A 19,938-nucleotide genomic window follows, 5' to 3' on the forward strand; every position below is an offset into this window, starting at 1 on the left:
ATTCAAAATATTGCTGGAGAAGCTTTCCGCAATGTTTGGTATCAGCAGGATGGAGCTCTGGCTCATTTTTCTCTGCGAGCTCGAAATCTTCTGAACGATAATTTTCCTGATCAATTGATTGCTAGAAGAGGCCCGATAGAATGGCCACCGATATCACCAGATCTGACCCCATTAGACTTTTTTACTGGGGGTATTTAAAAAGTAAGGTCGATGAGACTAGGATCGCAAACTTAGACGAGCTGCGGGAAAGAATAGTGAATATTTCAAATTCAATCTCACCAGATGTTATAAATAACATTATCGACACGTTTTACGTACGCTTAGGACACTGTCAAGTTGTTGAAGGACATCAGTTCGAACATTGGATTTAATAAATTAATTTATATGTTTGTACTAATACACATAATACATGTCCTTGGTCTTGCTTTGGTTGGCCGGACAACACACATACACACAGCGCAGAGAGGGTTTGGAGTCGTTAAATACCGGGGGGAATGACGAACCCCGGGGTCCTTATCTCGGGCTGTGTACACACACAGATGCACGCACGCACACACACACACACACACACACACACACACACACACACACAAAAGTGAGAGGCAAGGGGACTCACATTAATCTAGCACCCCGATAAGAAGTAAATCCGAACGTGCAACATCCGCGCGGTACATTTTGAGTAATGCTAACACCGGCGGTAGCCGATAATGAAGATAACTTTAACGTTAAATATCTCAGCGAAAAAAAATCCTATCTCGAAATCGATTGCGGCATTTGTTTTCTTATTGAAAAGAGCTTTCAAATGAGCCCCCACTCTACCCTCTGTGCCATTTAAGATTTTGCTAAGGTTTTTTTTGTTATTAACTGGTAGATTTTATGACCCCATTAAATCCCACCAAATTTCAACCCTCTACCTCGAACCATTCAAAAGTAATGAGGATGTTCCAGAACTTTTGGTGGGCACTGTATAGTGTTGACAGGAGCAGTATACGTTTTTTTTGCGGGCTCTCTCAGGATGGAATAGCAGAGTCTACTACGCTATTCCATACTAAAAGAAAAAAAAAGTATACCGAAAGTATACCAACCCGACGGAGACTAAAAGGACATAATGGAGCTCTATGGACACATTTATCGTGTACATCAGGAGCTTTTCTAGTGCATTTTTTACCCAGCATGTGGATGAGATTTGTTCAAATCTCATCCACTCTGCTGCTACCGTATTACACTGCGGATTTTCCGCAATGAAATCCATTGCGGAAAATCCGTAGTGTTTATGCTACGTGTAAATTTACCTTTACAGATTTTCTTAAGGATTTGCAGCAAATTAACCCTTTGCATTGTAAAGGGTGAAATGTGTGGCAATTTTGCAACATAATAGGCATGCTACTGATTTAACAATCAGCAGAATGCCCTAAAGCCCATGCAGATTTTTTTTTCTGCTGCATGTGAATGGGGTTTTAAAAACCCCATTCACATAAATTGTATAATTTGTAGTGGATTTTCATTGCGCAATTAGAACCGAAAATAGAAGACAAATCCACCATGTCTGAAGTGGCCTTAAGGAGGTTTTACACTGGACGATTATCGGGCAGGCATGCGTTCATAGAACGCTCGTTCCCGATAACCAGATAACTGATCAGCAGATGAGCGTTTGCTCGTTCATCTGGTGGTCATATCGTTTTAAAAAAGTCAAATATTATCATTATCAGAAGCACAACTCTTTGTGTAAACGGGGAGACACGCTGCCGACATGATAATAACGTATGGGGACGAACGATCGGAGTAACGATCGCTCATCCTCATCCATAGCTCTGTGTGAGTTGAGCAAATGAGCGCTGATCAACGCCTGAAAACACGGAAGCTGAACGCCTCAAAATATCTACCCATATATTTCAATGGGAAAGACGGTGTTTCGTTCAGACGGGGCATTTTTTTACACGTAAAAAAATGCCCCGTATGAAGTGCATGTCACTTCTTGAGCCGTTTTTCATTGTGTCAATAGAAAAAAAGCTCCAAAAACGGCTCCAAAAAAAGTATAAAAAAAACGTTTGATACTTTAAAAACGGCTGAAAATCAGAGGCTGTTTTCCCTCGAAAACAGCTCCGTATTTTACAGCCGTTTTTACTTTAGTGTGTGAACATACCCTTAATGGGAACCTGTCACCAGCATTTCAGCTATTGGACTCTACTCACCCCTCGCTGGTTGCTGCTGTCAAAAGTTAAGTCGCCATTATCCGTTCTCCAAAACGCCTCCTCTGACCGTAAATGACGGTCTGCAAACATTTAGCGCTCTTTTATTTTAATAATCCGGCAGTCTCATTCTTTCCTCTTCTTATGCCCACCATGAATGACGAAATCTTGTCTGAGACAGCGCACATGCGCTCGTCATGTATGGTCCGACATCCTTCCCTGCTTCGTCCGGGCATCAAATCTTGTTACTGTGCATGCGCTGCTATGGTGTCCCGTTGTGCGCATGCACCAGAACAGGACATGGATGCACAAGTGCGGGATTTCGTGTGTGCTGGGGGAAGGCGAGGAGAAATCACAAGTAAGGAGGCGGGGGTTAACTCGGAAAGGCTTGAGGAATGAAGATATGACTCTTTTATGCTCAGTAGCATATGGTGCGGGAACACTAAAAAACGGAATACTAAAGGTATAGAGCCTACCTGCTGGTACCCCCAGGAATCAGCTGTAATCTACAGGGTAACCTGACAGCAAGTGTTAAATTCCCATACAGCGCCACCACAGAGGAAATAAATCATTATATAGCGTTGGTTGAAATAAATTGGGCCTGCTAGTTCCTCCATAGAGAATGTATGGAAGTCCAGAATGAGGGAATGTCCTCTATCAAATCAGAATGCCCTAATAGGGCATACAAAAATGGGGTTTCTAAACTATACAACTTTAAAGATAATCTGTCCCTAGATTTTAGGGCGCTAAACCACTAGCATGTCCATATACTGCTGGCATTAGGAATTCTAAACATGCCCCTCTCAGAACTGTCAGTTTTAGCATTTTTTCTAAAAAGAAGTTATAATACAGTGTGCGCTGAATGTAAATGACCTGGGACAAGTCCTGAGATGAGTCTAGCGGCATCCCGCGCATGCTCTGTACTCAGATGAAGCCGTAGCCAGTACACCGGCACTCATCTCATGACTCTTCTCAGGTCATTTACATTCAGCGCACATTGTATTATATCTTTTTTTTTTAGACAAAATGCTAAAACTTACAGTTTTAAGAGGGGCATGTCTAGGGCGCTATTTCCCAGCAGTGGATCGACATGCTTGTGGTTTAGTGCCCGGAAATCTAGTGACAGGTACTCTAAGTTATATGAATATTAGAAGACATTCTGTGACTTACAGAAGCACTGTTTGTCTTCTGATAACTATTGGTACCTTATTCCTTATTAAATGGAAGTTTTAAAGATGTGATAATGCTATGCTAAGGAGTAATGTGTATGTAGAGCCAGGGAGGCCGAGGGATGTGGCATGGAGTATCACAGACATTAGGCAGCTAGCATTGTTGTCAATGCCCAGACACGTAGGTGGTAGACTTCTTCCAGAACACAAGTTAACATAGAAAGGATATTCAGGAAAGAAGGGAAAAGAGAAACGATCATATAAAGAAGGCCTTGAAAATGTGCTGCAATAGAAGTGCTAATGGTGATCATCGCCCACAGCTGCCATGTTAATACACCCATAGGAATCATAACACAAGCCTCCTTTATCTTCATCATTGTTCTCCCCAGTTCATCCTCTAACATCTTACTATAAGCGTTTGCTTTAGTTCTACGAAAAAAGATTTGTGCACATTTTTAAAGATTCAATTTATTCTACAATCAAATGTTCTCTCACTTTATGATGTAAAAGCAATAAATTTAGAATAATGACAGATAGGATTCAGCAAGACTACTTTTTTTGCCGTAGATACTTTTCTACTTTGAGGAAATTCTAAACCTAGCAAAAAGATATTTATTCCTGTATAGGCTTTCACTATAAAGAATGAACGGCTATGAATCAAGTCATTATCAGCCATTAAGGTACAGTTGGTATCTGGCATGAATAACCTATGGTTTCGCTATATTGACAAATATACTAAATCAAGGCCAGAAGAAGTCATATGGAGTAAGTTTAAAACATGTTTGAGACTTTCATATATAGAGAGATCACATATAACTATACTGGCAAGAATAAGCATGTATCATTTGTATACGCTAAGGCCTTATTCACACGAACGTGTGCGTTTTGCGCGTTGCAGTTGCGCATATGCCATGCTTATGACACTCTGTTTTTATGTTTACAGGATGTGCTTTTATGTTTTCATTCATTTATTTTACAACTGTAGCGCGAATCACGCGCGTCACACGGAAGTGCTTCCGTGTGCGATTTTCACGCACCCATTGACTTCAATGGGTGTGTGATGCGTGAAAAACGGCCAATTATAGGACATGTCGTGAGTTTTATGCAGCGGACATACGCTGCGTGAAAATCACGGACTGTCTGAACGGACCCATTCACTAACATAGGTCCGTGCGACGCGCGTGATTTTCATGCGCGTATCACGGACGTAATACACATTCGTGTGAATAAGGCCTAAGACTGAGAGAAGGGTATAAACAAAATGAGGGCACGTATAAGTTCGCTTGTAAGAAGTTACTTACTGTATTTATACAATTGCCCAGTGGGAAACAAAAAATCAACTCAAATAAAATATAACCTTTATTGGTAAACGCTCCATGTGCCCGATCTGCAGAAATCATAGCAGGTCCTATTCATGTCAAGTCTCGCCCATTCTATTCAATAGTGTGTTAAAAAAAATGGCCCTCACACGGAAGTGTGCATGAGGCCTGAGAGAGACATCCAGTGGCAGAGTCACATCTACATGGCCTTGAGTGATTTGGTATCACCATACACGCTGTTGGGTGAAGAGTAGGTAGAATCAACTTCTACTACCACCCAGCAAAGTCCCTAAGAAATTCATGGATTAAAATGCTGACCAAATATTATTGGAGAAACAAGTAGAAGAACCAAATAAGAACAGGACGGGAAGAAATATGAGGGAGAGTAAGCAAGAGGTTGATGGTAAACAGTCAGAGTGCTACTGGAATTTTTCACATTAAAAAGATTTTTGACCCCGCACACATTGTTGGTATAGTAACATTTAGATAATTTACAAAGAACAATTACCACTTTAGATACTCAATGACAACATCCAGAGTAATCCTCAAAAATGTAACAGAAAAACTGCACAGTAGTTGCATTTAGAAATAACATAAAGGTATTTACCTTTATCCCAGGAAGTCCAGGTAGCCCAGGTAGTCCTGGTTCACCCTAGAGAAGAATTATATCACAATACAGAAAATTATATTGTGGTTAGCAAAGAGCAGACAAAACGGAGCAGAAGTAGGAATCTCACTTGTAGATTTACAAAAATCTGTGGAATCAATATTAATGGTTATCAACCTTGCTCATCAATCGGCCGGATACAGAAAAAAATGAATGGAGGGGATTTGCACATTTTTCCCATTCAATCTGTAATACAAACCACCAATGCCATATCTGCCGAAGTACCAAGTCAATGTTTTCCATATCCTGCACTACTCCCATTACTTTGAGACAATTTTACTAGCCAAGGAACCATTCTCCCCGAATACTGCAGGACAAGATAAACTGAGATTTGTTTGATAACAATTTCCAGAGTATATTTTTTAGCGGACCTCACCGTTTTCCTCACCGTTGCTCTGCAAATCTTGTCAGTAGAATAAGATTTCATGCACGCGGTACATGGTGGCATAATGCCGTACACACACTGCAATACATATCTGCATTATGTGTTGTGTGCCAGTGTACATCAGTTAGGCACAATATACCTCTGTATTACAGCATGGGATGGAATATGGCACCATTTTTTTTTTCTCCTAGACTCTGTGAGAAAAACCTCTGTGGGATTCCATGTGAAAATTGTAGACAGACAGAGGAACAATATTATTCTGAATCCATGTGATGGATTATGAATACAGTCGTGTGCACGAGGCATAAAGGGTTTCCATTCAGGACTAATGGGCTGCAGGAAGCCATGGTGAATTCTTACTAGATTTTTTTTTCTTTTAATGCTATTTTTTCTTATTAAAACAAAGGGTGTACCATTTCTTGAGGAGCTTCAATGCAAAATTATGACAGTTCAAAAATCTGTAGAAAAGATTTGGCGTTTTGAAAAGTGGTGACAGAAGTAATGGAATAAGTGGAGCGCTTTGAAGAAAGTATCCCCAATAAAAGTTTCAATCATCAGGTCAGGTTTTTAAAGCCTTCTTCACACATAGGGATTCTCTGGCGTTTTAAACTGCATGAAAAAAAACATGCAGTATTTGGGAAAAAATACCGACCACAAAATTGCCTCGAAAACGCAACAAACAAAAACGCAGATTTATGTAGTGCTTTTTATATTTTACTATAGACTTTAATGTAACATTTGGCTGCACCAAAAAAAGAAAGTTAGGGCACATTCACACGTGGCGGAACTGCTGTGGAATTCCGCTGTGGACAGTCCGTAGTGGAATTCTCCAGCGGCTGTTTTTGACATTTGTTTCAATAAATTTTTAGGAAAGTTAGTTCAGACGTTGCGGAAAACTCAGCTGCGGACCATAGGCTGCGGTGCGGAATTTTCCCTCCGCAGGATGCACTGTCTGTTGCGGAGAAGAAGCGGAATTTCACTGCGGATTTCAGCCTTTGCAATGCAAAAACTGAAATCTGTGGCAAGTCCGCTGTGATTTCTGCAACGTGAAATACCTGTCAAATATGCAAATGTTGCTGCAGATTCGTTGCGTAATTGCCCCAAATCTGCACCAACATTTGCAGCGGAAAAATTCCGCCACGTCTGAACGTGCCCTTAAAGAAAGTGTTTTTTCTGCACTTTGCAGACATTTATGTAATTTATGACAGCTGACTAACATCTGTGCTCCCAGAATGCACCACTCTCTGGTAACAGGCACAATTTTTAATTCAGCATTGGGTCTGAACAGACGATAAAACATCAAATTATTCAAAATTCGGTACGATTTAAGTAAAGCAAAGGATTGAAAGATTTACATAATTTTATGAGCATTGTATATAAAATGTGTACGAGTGGAGTGTTCCTTTAAGCGTCCATTTAAAAACTCTACTCCCATGGTTTTGATATTCTGGATCCTGATATATTAAATGCAGCATGGATTTAATTTATACTTCAGAATCTGAACCAACTCAAGAGAGTCTTTTAGTCTAATGTTGTTGAACTGCACCAGTTGCCAAGAAAATAGATGAAACATGTTTTCACTTAACTTTCTCTTTTATTATTAAATAAGCCTAAATGTCTCCAATGTTACTATATCACATTTTTGATGTTTACTGTGTGGTGACAGTCCATTTAAGCTTTTAGTCGCCCTATATTTGCCTTAGAAGCTTTCTCTATTTCATCCTTACAACAAAGCTTTCAAGGTATTTTTCTTGATATGAGGTGACGTTCAAAATGCTTTAATTTTAGAAAATTACCTGAAGTGTGATTGCCACCTTCAAAGAACAGAGCAAACATAATTTTCACATCTAAGCTACGTGAAAGTAATCTGTGTACATTGGTACCAAAGAAATGTCAAGCAATATTTTTTTTTTGGACAGAATTACGGTAACTATTTGTCAGTCTGGCAGAGCATAGATATTTGTGACCTGATATGGCTATCGATGACTTAAAGCGACTCTCCACTCCCAGGTCAAAATTATAAATTTGATGGGGTATATGAAGTAATATTACCTGGCGCCCTCCAGTTGCCCGTCTCTGCCATGGACCTGCCATTTTAGGGTCTCAAAATGGCCACAGCGCTTCTCAGACACTCCATCTGTTCACGAATTGGACAGAACTGCTCACAAGAACAGGGACTCTGTGGCTGAGTTTACACGGGGCGGATCCGTTGTGTAAAAGCACGCAGTGTATCCGTCCTGTGTGCTGCAACAGTGGTGCAGTTTTTCGCCGGCCGGCCTCCTGGGATGATGTTTCATCCCAGGAGACCGCTGCAGCGGCATTCACATGAGATGAAGCATCATCCAAGGAGGCCAGCCCTCTGAGGTGAACCAGGCCGGCCTCCTGGGATGACGTTTCATCCCAGGAGACCGCTGCAGCGGCATTCACATGAGATGAAGCATCATCCAAGGAGGCCGGCCCTCTGAGGTGAACCAGGCCGGCCTCCTGGGATGACGTTTCATCCCAGGAGACCGCTGCAGCCTGTGATTGGCTGAGGCGGTCACATGAGATGAAGCATTATCCCAGGAGGCCGTCAACCAGGCCGCCCTCCTGGGATATATTTCATCCCATGTGAACGTAGCTACAGCCTGTGATTGACTGCAGCGGTCACATGGAATGAAACGTCATCCCAGAAGGCCGCGCTGGAAGGAGGAACACAGACTTCTGGGTACGTATGAGATTTTTTTTTATCTGAGTTGCCTTTTCTGTGGCGGAATCGATGCCAACCCAACTGCAAAAAATGCAACAACTGCTATTTGTTGTGGGTTTTATATCCCCATTGAATTCCATGGGGAAAACCCGCAACAAATAAGCAGCGTTTACGCAAATACAATTGACATGCTCCGGAATCAAATTCTGCACCGCAAATCAATCAATTTCGGAGTGTTTTTTCCGCTCAGTATTTACGCAGCATGTGGATGAGATTTGTTTTATCTCATCCACTTTGCAGCTACTGTATTTGCTGCGGCTTTACGCAACTAATTCCATTGCGGAAAAAAACAAAGTATTTATGCAATGTGTGAATTGACCCTTAGTCTAAGAAGCGCTGCAGACATTTTGGTTCGGGACAGCACAGAGGAGAACCTTAAACGACAGAGGGGGCAACTGGAGGGCACCAGGTAATATCACTCCATATACATCATCATATTTACAATGTTTTCCCGGGACTGGAGGGTTGCTTTAAAGGGAAAATGTGTCCTAGAGCTCTATTCTGCCCAATGTGGGACCCTCCCTTCATGTGTCCATGTAAGTTTTCATTCATCTAAATTATGGTATCTCTAGTAATAGTAAGTCAAACTCAAGTGGACTTGTTTCAGAAAGAAGTTTGCCCACTCTGTGTGGTCTGCCTAATTCACCTGAGCGGTAGAAAACATTTCAGCATTTACACACTTGTGGATTCTTCAGTCGCCCTAATCAAATATTAGGTGTTTAAAGGGGTTATCTCATGAAGACAACCCCTTTTAAAAAAATAAGTCGGCATGGCGATCACATCATTGCTGCAGGTCCGACTTCTGAAATCACTATCGCCATCGTCCGCAACATCGCAGGGGAAGTGTAATATGACAAGCCAGCCCTTTAATGGCTGTCAATGTAATGCATGGGCATGCTGGAGACACTTTTACAGAGCATCTCTATGTTCTCTTGCATAAAGGGGGCCCCCGAGCGGAGGGACACCACTCTATGACATCCATATGCCCTAATAGGACATAAGGACAAGGGTTGTCATAATGAGAAACCCCCTTTTATTAAAGATGAGAAAGGTTCCCCTTATCTGATAAGTGTGTCCATCGGAAAGGGGCATACACAAATATTTCCAATGATATGAATAATTTTCTCAAGAAAACATTAACCACCCCAGGAATTGGGTATTTTCATTGCCCCACGTGTAGCAATGTGGAGAAAAAATTGGTAGCATGAATGATAAGTGTTCCTTCAGCTTTTCATCAGTCAGAGCAATATTTACTACCATGGATATAAATAATAATTATTATTTATGATTATAAAATCATTCAGATCAATTTCCTATTGCTTATTTAGCACAGACATATTGGGCGGCGCTGTACAAAGATCGTCATAACTCAAACTCTAGTTTTACCTATCAAACAGACATGTACACAGTAGGAAGCCAAGTGACATATCAATATGTTTTGGAGTCTGGTAAAAAGAATATACAAACTCCACACAGATGTTTTCCTTGGTTGGATTCAAACCAGGACCCCAGTGCTACAAAGAAACAGTGAAGAAACAGTGCTAACCACTGAGCCACCATGCTAACCACTGAGCCACCTTGCAATAGCAATCCTATTTTTGTCTATGACCATTCTTGTCTATAGATTGTGTCTGGCATTGCAGCTCTGGCCCATTCACTTGCATGGGACTGAGCTGCAATACTACACACAGCCATTGGACAAGAGTGGTGCTGTTTCTTAAAGAAAGCCGAAATGTATTTGAAATCTCTTACAAAGTCTTCAATCAATATAATCCAGTCACCAAGTTGTTAATTAATGATTTGAAGGTATGAATTAGTGTTAAACTGCTGGAAAAAAAGGCATTAAACAAGTCCAGTTATCTTACAAAATATTTTTTATGTGGAATGACTTGAATTTCAGCGATAACCTCTAGGCTCAGACTATGTCATAAGTAGGAGAGCATTGTATTTCTGGCAAAAATGAAATGACAATAATCAATTACAAGTCTTAGATATGACATGTTTCTTGTCACCTAAGTACAATTTTATGATTTTGTTACCACGGAACACATTTAGAGAACAGCACGAATCATTTGTAGAAGTTTGTTGTAAAAACCGTAGATACAGAGATCAATACCAGCTGTGTGAACTGAGATAGTAATATTTAAAGGGTAACTAAACTCTCAAAAAACATTTGACTTCCAAGAAAAACCGATCAGAAACTAAGCGGCTCAGTACTCACCCGAGCGCTTCTGCCGCTTCATTTTAGCGATCAGTTTGGGTCTCAGTGTTTGGACCCCGACCGATCAAAACTTATGATATGTCACTATGACATGTCAGAAGTGTTTTGAAAATGTATTTACCCTTTGAGGACATTTTTATTCTTTCTTTTTACAGCTAGACTACGACAGTCATACTGGCACATTGTGGTCAAGAGTAATACATCAAATCCCATGGTGTGTGCAAATCAATGTGGTGGTGAGGCACGGTCATAGCGCAACTGTGTTTGCCGCAACTTGACCGCAGTGCCGCAGCGGGACAACATGAGACAATAAAATGGTTGTCTCAGATGCAATGAAGCATCACGTTTATTGAGTTCACACAGCCTCAATGTCACAATCTGTTCAGATTTAATATGAATACTTACTATTTTTTATTGGATACTTGTATTGGTGCATGTTGGGAAAAATTAAAGGGGTATCCAAGATTAGAAAAAACTTGGCTACTTCTTCTAAAAAAAAAAAACACAGTGCCACACCTGTCTATGACTTGTCTATGAAGTGAATGGAGCTAGGCTGCAATACCACATACAACCTGTGGACAGGAGTGTCGCTGTTTTTGGAAGAAAGCAGGCATGTTTTTCCAATCCAGGACAACCCCTTTAAATATGATACCTTCGCCGTTCACATTGGCTGATACTGTTGTTAATCAACAAGGCATGATACGTTGCTTAGTTAAACATGCAGTGTTAATGATGAAACCTTACGGCTACTACAATCAGAGGTTAGATTAATTAAGAACTGGAGCAAGCCATAACAATTAAGGCAGACATGGCTGAATATAAAAATAAAAAAAACATGATATTTAATGTTAATTGGTCTCATTATACCACCCAAATTCAATGTCTAATACTTTAAAACTTTATATTTACCCCCATAAAACATCTGTTTGTCAAATTGATGCAAATATTATTACTACTAAACTCTAAAGAACGGCATGTTCATTTGCTTTATAGTATATGTGTAGCCCTGGTAAATTTTACCTTTAGCCCTGGACGGCCTGATTCTCCAGGTTCCCCCTGTAACAGAAATATCATAAAGAAATAATCAATCAGATCCTTTATATAGTTGCAGTTGCATTATTTATGAATTCCTATATCTAAAATGATAAAAGATATTTGATTAGAAACGAGTGTGAGGATTTAGTAGAAGACGGTGACATTCATTATACGTGAGTCGGCACGGTGATTGACCTGACCTTTATGCCAGCAGCAGATGATCCTGCATCACCCTAAAAAATACAAAAAGAAAAAGAATTTTTAATTTTAAAGGAATTAAATGTTATTTTAAAGGAACAGTATCTTCAAAATATTTTTTATTTAAAGCGATGAGCGGCGCTTATTTTCAGGGAAACCGAGAATCGGTTATGCTGCAATTCAACAAATCTGACACTTCTTTACCCTGACATTCGATTGTTGTCATGAAATCCCATCACGTGTAAACAGGAAAACCTCTCCCAACAGAAGGCTTCCCCAATTACACATGAAAAGATAAGCATGGAGCCATATTCCGGCTGTGTGAATGCGGCCTATCACACATGATGTCATATTCTATCTATATTTACAACTGAGGATGTTAGAAGAGGCTTGTAAACACTTTTGGGCTTTGATCATTTGTCTAGAACGCAGGTTCAGATCAATGTCTTTACATAATTGCCTATATCACTGCTTGGTTTTAACGATGGTCTGTCAGCTCTCCTGATATGTTTTAATAAATACTTGGATTTTCCATCAATATAAAAATCTGGAGCATCTTTTCTTAGAACTCTGTGTTGCTCCGGTTATTCCTCCTGGAAATGTATGAAAAAATTGACGCCTGGATATGGATGTGCTCTCTGGAAGTCGTGTTTTACCATTTTTAAGCAAAAACAGTCAAATTTTTTTTTATAGTCAGTCAATTCAAAGTACTGTTTACTGAGATTCGAAAGTAGCGGTAGATATTCCATTACATATTACAGCAGGATTTCATTATACATATGAATTTTTTAAATTATTTTGTAATACTTGATTTTTAATGGCAATGTGCTCATGAAAATAATTTAGGCTTAATTATACTGCAATTTTCATAGAAGAAGTTGTTCATCGCAAAATATCTTGTAATTACATGTGTTTTATACCGTGGTTTTGCTGCTATCGTGGACACAGTTTTATAAAATGTACGGTTCCTAGACCTGCCTCTATGGAAAACGACATAATAATACAGTACCTCATGTTCAACTCATCCATATGAAGAACTAACGTGTCTATTAAAGTCAATAAGAAAAATGGTGGAAAAACTGCAACCATAAGGGCATGCTGTAGTTCAAAAAGAAAATGACCTAAAAACCTTCAGGTTTTCAATCCGAACGGTAAAACATCTGGCCAGATGAACCTTCAGGGTTAGACAAATGTAGCGGCAGCAACGTTTGGCCATACACTTTTACTTCTCCCATTCTCATTTATCCTTTGATCAATCCTAATCAAGTGTCATATTATATTAGCTCATATCCTGAATGACGACTCATAGGTTATTAGTAAATTAACCCCAAATAGACCGCAGCTGCAAGTGATCTACTCCGCACCACTCCAATGTAGATCTTATGGTGGGCCAGTTTGACCCTGTAATGGGAAATCTAAAATAATGTAATAATAAATAACCCTAGTTCTGGTAACTTGAAATCAAATACCAATGTATACATTATATTAAAAAAACTTTCATACTCTCAAATTGAAATTGATTAGCTGTGAAGCCAGGGATCTAGCGTTTTTAACCCTAAAATAGGGCTATAGTTACGTTAGTTATACAGCAGATGTATCGGAGGTCATTTAAATGTTCCCTTTGTACATCTTAGTGGGTTTAAGCCAGTCATACACATTAGATAAAAGTCAGTCTCCTGAAAGACATATTCCCCCCCTACAAATGGAAATAAACATTTACGCACGACTGAGAATACATGTTTATGGTGGAGTTTGGAGAAATAGCTGTCAGCAAAACGAGTGTCCGGCCAACAGTCATCTTAAGTGTATGTATGGTCAGCCTAACCTGAAGGTCTTAGGAAAAACACATTGTGATATCAGCATGAGTTGAACCAAACTAAAAACTCAACCGAGCTACATGTGTATGTGTGGACCATAAAATACGAATATAAATCCACCTATGTGAAATATCATGTTACGCACTATAAAACATAGTCAGTAGCATAGAAATGTTATTAACCCCTTGAGGTCCACGCCAATTTTTTCCCCCCCTCTGTATTCCAAAAACCATAACTTTTCTATTTTTTTTGTCAACATAGCCGTATGAGGGCTTGTTTATTTTTGTGGGTTGTGTTGTAGAACTAATGGCACCATTTAATATATTATACAATGTACTGGAAAAATGAAAATAAATTCTTTGTGTGGTGGAATGGGATAGTCTATTAGATTTTGTTTATACGGCATACACCGTGCGGTAAAAACAACATGATTAATGTATTCTGTGGATCAAAATGTTTTGTGTCGAGATATTCTGAGAGCCTTAATTTTTTTATTTTTCCATCGTTTTTATTGGCACCATTTTATTGGTGCCATATGACTTTTTGATCACTTTTTATTAAATTTTTTGGGGAGGCAAGGTAACCTAAAAAACAGCAATTCTTGCGGTTTTTTTTACGGTGTTCACCAATTAGGTTTATTTTTATTTAATATTTTTTGTACAGTGTTAAAAACTTTCTTTAATTTTTCAAAAAGATTCTAGTCTCACTAGGGGACTTGAAAACAATTTTTGATCACTGCTACCCTGGATGTCATTTTTAACAGACTCCTGCTTCTGCCTTTAGTAATCCCCCACGCTGCCATGACAAACATCGGCACCCCATGATCTCGTCTTGGGTGGGGGAGATGGGATGACAGAGTTGTCTGAACGACCCGAGATCTAAGTTATCTCCGATCCCGGCCGCTGGAGCGAGGCGTCAGCTGTAATATACAACTGACACCCAAAGCATCTGGAGAAGGCTCAGCCCGTGACCCTGCTGCATACTCTCCTTCTCCATGCTATGCTGCACAGTTACGTCATGATGCGGGAAGGGGTTAAATAATAAGGAATGTCTGCGTCTAACTACTTTTACTACTTGTTGTGTTAAATAACTTTCAGTGGTTTTTATTCAGGTGAGGTGGCTTGATGTTCCCATGTCTAAGGAGTGGCCAGCTTGGTAGCTTGAAAATACATAAGGCCCCATGCACACGACCGCAAAACCCGGACCATACCACGGTCCGCTGTTTTTACGGACCCATTCGGTTCTATTGGTTGCGGACACCTTTCCGTAGCGCTACGAATGGGTGTCCGTGCCGTAGAACCGTGCCGGGAATTATGGGGCATGTCCTATTTAATGTATTTTACGGGCCGTGCTCCTATACTTATGTATGGGTGCACGGCCCGAAAATGCAGGCGGCCGTCAGCGGCCAGCCGTGCCCGCAATTGTGGGCTGTGATTACGGGCACGGTCGTGTGCATGGGGTCTAAAACTATTTTAAGTGTAGGCAAAATAAACAGGCCATTAGAAGTAAGGGGTACCAGGTGTCAATATATATATAAAGGGTTCTCATAAAGAAGGGGTCAGGGATGTAAGTGTATATAACGCTCTCTCTCTCTCTCTGGTTCTCTAATCCAATGCAATCACTATACAGGAAGCCTGAAAAGTAACATAACATGTCAGGACTTTATTTGTGTGCTCAGTGGGAGATATCCCGGCAATCAGATGTAATTTCCTGCTGACCAATAATTGGTCTTAACGATAGTCTTAAAACAATAAATGACATAATTATTACATGGGAAGGTAGCATATGCTGGGGCTGTATTTTATTGTTTTATCAGTTCAGTTTTTGTGAGTTACAAAATTGAAATCTTAAATAATGCTGGTTTTTTTTCGTAAATCAAAGTTCGCTGCTCGACTTAATTGAACATTTAATTAAATATTATCTACAAGTATAACTATGATTTTCTCCAGCAGTGATAATTATATGGAATAAGTAATATAATATAAATTTTCTGCAATTTTGTCAAGAGCTGAATATTATCAACAATGTTTAAATGTGACCAGTGCACAATAAAACATAATCGACAAATGAGATACTATTGAAAAGCATCATATTTGAACGAATATTAAAAACTTAGAAATAGGGCCATATTTTATGTGAACATTGCTTTACAATTGCTTGTAATTGCTTATTTTCTTTTTAACAGCAATAAAAGGTACCCATCAAAATAGTCCTTTTTTCTTTGTTGCATTACTCAATCAACTGGAAGTGCTATTATTGTGACGTTGAATCGTCTAGGAGTAACAAAAGCTCAGCCACAAATAATGTTGCAACTAGATTTAATCTTCAGCCCATAAAATGTCACCTCACCACATAGCAATTCATAGAACTACATGCTTTAACTCACAGATTGTTGTACAAAAAGTTTGAAAATGCCTAACATTATGGGACTCATTTATCCAAACAATCTAACAGAAAAACTGGCCTTGTTGCCCATAGCAACCAATCACAGTCCAGATTTCATTTCATTTTAAATTGCTGGGAAGAATTGGTTGCTATGGGTAACTGAGACAGATTTTTTTATAAGATAGCTTTCAGAAATACTATTCTGTTATTTAACCCTTTAAGTACCGATTTTGGCCTCAAGGAGAATTTTTTTTTTTTTTTTTTGCCTCCCATCTTTCTGTCGGGCATAACTTTTATTTTTAAGGCTTTGTAGCTATTTAAGTCCATTTATTTGAGAGACCAAATTTTTTGTATTATGTTCAGGTACATATATGGTAGAGTTTACTTTATATGCATATTTTATACGGGCAGAATGAATAAAAAAAGCTATTTCGCCAATGTTTTTAAAAAATTTTTTTTACAGTTACCCTTCATGTTAACATGACAACAGTATTGTTGAGTTCATTACGAGTATGGTGATATTTAATATTTATTTGTTTTTTAAAGTTTTTTGTTTTATTAAATTTCAATTATTTATTTTTTGTCTTGCAGCAGAATTTTTTATGCTTGGTTTTTTTTTTTTATTTCTTTTTTTTTTTTTAATTAAATCCCATTAGGATTTCGTTTAGTTTTTAACAATTGTTTTTTTCTAAAATCAGTAAAGTACTGCCATGGTCTATAAGGTAGTACATTAATGTCTGTATGCTCAAACAGTCACTGGGGGGGGCTCTATTTGGCCCAGAGATGTGAGTATTCAATCAAACAAAATGCCGGGGGTGACAAACAATCAGTGTTGTGCATGGGAAATTTAAAGCGGATCTGTCAGCTTAATATGCTGCCCTATGTTAGAGCAGTATATTACAGCTACAGGTCAATACTCCTATTAGCCAATATGGCAAAAAAAATAAAAATAGAAAGAATATTATAAGAATCATGTGTCAAGTGTATTCAAGGGGGGTGCACTCCCCCGCCTATTTCCGCCCCTCTGTCCTGTGACTGGCTGCTGTGTTTACAAGTATAGACAGCAGCTTCTCAATTACAGGCCTGAAGGGGGAGGCGGGGAGAGGTGGGGGAGCGCTCCTATCATGAATACACCAGACTCATAACTATGTAGTTCCATGTATTCTTTCAGTACTCCTTTTAGGCGAATGGCAAAAAAATTGTTATGCCATTTTACTTAATAATATGTTGCCCTTAAGCTGACAGAAACGCTTTAAAGGGAACCTGTCACCAGCATTTCAACTATTGAACTTTACTTATCCCTCACTGGCCGCTGCTATAAAAAGTTAATTGCCGTTATCCCCTCTCCTAAACTCCTCCTCCGATTGTAAATAACGGTCTACAAACATTTTGCGCCTTTTATCGTAATAATCCGGTGTCCCTTTGTTCGCACACACCAGAATAGGACATTAATGCACAAGCGCAGGATTTTGTGTGCTGGGGGGAGGCGTGGAGCGGTCAATCAAAAGTAAGGAGGCGGAGTGAAGTCGGAAATACTTGGGTAAAGAAGATTTGACTCTTTTCAAATGAAGATATGACTCTTTTATTCTCATTAGCATACGGTGCAGGAACACTAAAAAACTGAATACTAAATCTACAGAGCCGACTAAGAAGACAATTATAGGTTATATAGAAATGATTTTTCACCCACTACCTCCAGGTATTGCTGGTTTAATAGGTGAAATGCTGGTGACAGGTTCCTTTTAAACAGCCAGGATCTGAATTTTCTCGAATCCCTGCGGTTGCTGTTGGAGTGTGGATGTCAATCACAGCTAATTAGCCATTACATTAAAGGGGTTGTCCACTTTCTGAAAACTGATGACCTATCCACCAGATAGGTCATCAATATATGATCGATGCGTGTCCGACACCCGGACCCAGCACCAATCCGGCACTCCGGCTGCTTCTGGGTTGCTGGAAGCAGATGACTCCTGTCAAAGAATAACGGCCGTCTGGCAGTTTTGCAGCTCTGCTCCTATTCAAGTGAATAGGAGCAGAGCTGCAGCTCCGCTGAATGGACGCTATGCAGTGGTCAGAGCTATCTGCTTCTGGCTCCAACTACTGCATCCCGTTCCAAACATCCGGCACACGGAGGCAGCCGGAGTTGCAGATCGGTGCGGGGTCCGGATGTCGGACACGCACCGATCATATACTGATGACTTATCCGGTGGATAGGTCATCAGTTTTCAGAAAGTGGACAACCCCTTTAAAGCCACCTGCCTAAAATTGTGTAGGTCCCCCTCATGCTGCCATCGAGGCATGGACTTCACAAGACATCTGAAGGTGTCCTGTGGTATCTGGTGCCAAGACTTTAGAAGCAGATCCTTTATGTCCTGTAAGTTGTAAAGATGGGGCCTCCATGGATCAAACTTGTTTTTCCAGCACATCCCACAGATGCTCACACGGATTAAGATCTAGGGAATTTGGAGGCCAAGCCAACACCTTGAACTTTTTGTCATGTTCCGCAAACCATTCCTGAACAATATTTGCAGTGTAACAGATCGCACATTAAGAAATACTGTTCCCATGAGGGGGTATAGTTGGTCTGCAACAATGTTTAGGTAGGTGGTGCGTGTCAAAGTAACATCCATATGAATACCCTGCTCCCAACATTTCCCAGCAGAACATGGCCCAGAGCATCACAGTTCCTCCACCGGCTCGTCTTCTTCACATAGTGCATCCTTGTGCCATCTCTTTCCCAGGTAAGCGCCGCACACACATTCGCCCTTCCACATGATGTAAAAGAAAACATGATCCATTTTTCCTGTTTCTAACACTTTAACTTGAAGAACTGACTGTTCACTTTCTGCCTAATATATCTCACCCCTTGACAGGTGCAATTATCACGAGATAATCAATGTTAGGCTCTGTTCACACAGGTGTCGGAGGCTCCATTCTGCTCCACTTCAATACATTAAAGAATATTTTTGGAAAATTGAAAGGATATTTGGTGGTCCTCCAGTCTGTCACATTGCCTGTGGTGAAAATTGTTTATGCAACCTGACTTTAGGTGCCTAATGTTTTCAAATATATGACCAAATATGTTGTATTTTAACAACCAATATTAGTCATACGCTTAACACTTTAATGTGACCAGTGTTGTGAAAAAGTATTTGCCACTTCCCAATTTCTTCTATTTTTGCATATTTGTCACACTTGAATGTTTCACATCATCAAACTACTTTTAACCACTTACAGGCCAAGCTATTTTGGTTTTTCATTTTGGTTTTACACTCCTCTATGAGCCATACATTAAAATTTTTCTGTCATTGGAGTGGTGTGAAGGTTTGTTTTTTGCGGGAGGAGTTGTGGTTCCTATTGGCACCATTTGAAGTACCATATAATGTACTGGGAAACTGAAAAATAAATTCTATGTGGGGTGGAATTGGAAAAAAACTGCGATTCCTCCATTTTTTGGGGGTTTCATTTTTACTGCTTTCTCCGTGCAGTAAAAATGACAAATTTACTTAATTTTGCTGGTCAATACTATTACGGCGATACCAGATTTATATAGATTTTTTTTAATGTTTTACTCCTTTTACAAAGAAAAACTATTTGTTAAAAATAAATTCTGATGTGATCATTACAACTTTATTCAAAGAAAGCAGGAGCTTTACCTTTTCTCCTGATTCACCTTTAGGACCACCTTCCCCCATGTCGCCCTGCAGGAAAAAAGAACCTTGTTTAATAACCGTCTAACTCACTCTAAACTTGGCCTAATATTTACTATTATCTTTTTATAAGAAGTGTTTGTGCTTTGCTTCC

At 39.6% G+C, this 19,938-nt stretch overlaps 1 protein-coding gene across 1 annotated transcript in view; it reads right to left on the reverse strand.

The window, feature by feature from the left end:
- COL25A1 (collagen type XXV alpha 1 chain) overlaps positions 1 to 19,938 on the reverse strand; it is a 411,800-nt gene that overhangs the window by 101,164 nt on the left and 290,698 nt on the right. The window contains exons 15-18 of the mRNA XM_075860518.1: positions 19,791 to 19,835; positions 11,935 to 11,967; positions 11,720 to 11,755; positions 5,285 to 5,329 (exon numbers count right to left, since the gene is read on the reverse strand). Of these exons, the coding sequence (XP_075716633.1) occupies positions 5,285 to 5,329; positions 11,720 to 11,755; positions 11,935 to 11,967; positions 19,791 to 19,835 (159 nt within the window). The remainder of the gene's footprint in view (positions 1 to 5,284; positions 5,330 to 11,719; positions 11,756 to 11,934; positions 11,968 to 19,790; positions 19,836 to 19,938) is intronic.

The sequence above is a fragment of the Rhinoderma darwinii genome, chromosome 1 (assembly GCF_050947455.1).
Source record: "Rhinoderma darwinii isolate aRhiDar2 chromosome 1, aRhiDar2.hap1, whole genome shotgun sequence".
Classification (NCBI taxonomy): domain Eukaryota; kingdom Metazoa; phylum Chordata; class Amphibia; order Anura; family Rhinodermatidae; genus Rhinoderma; species Rhinoderma darwinii.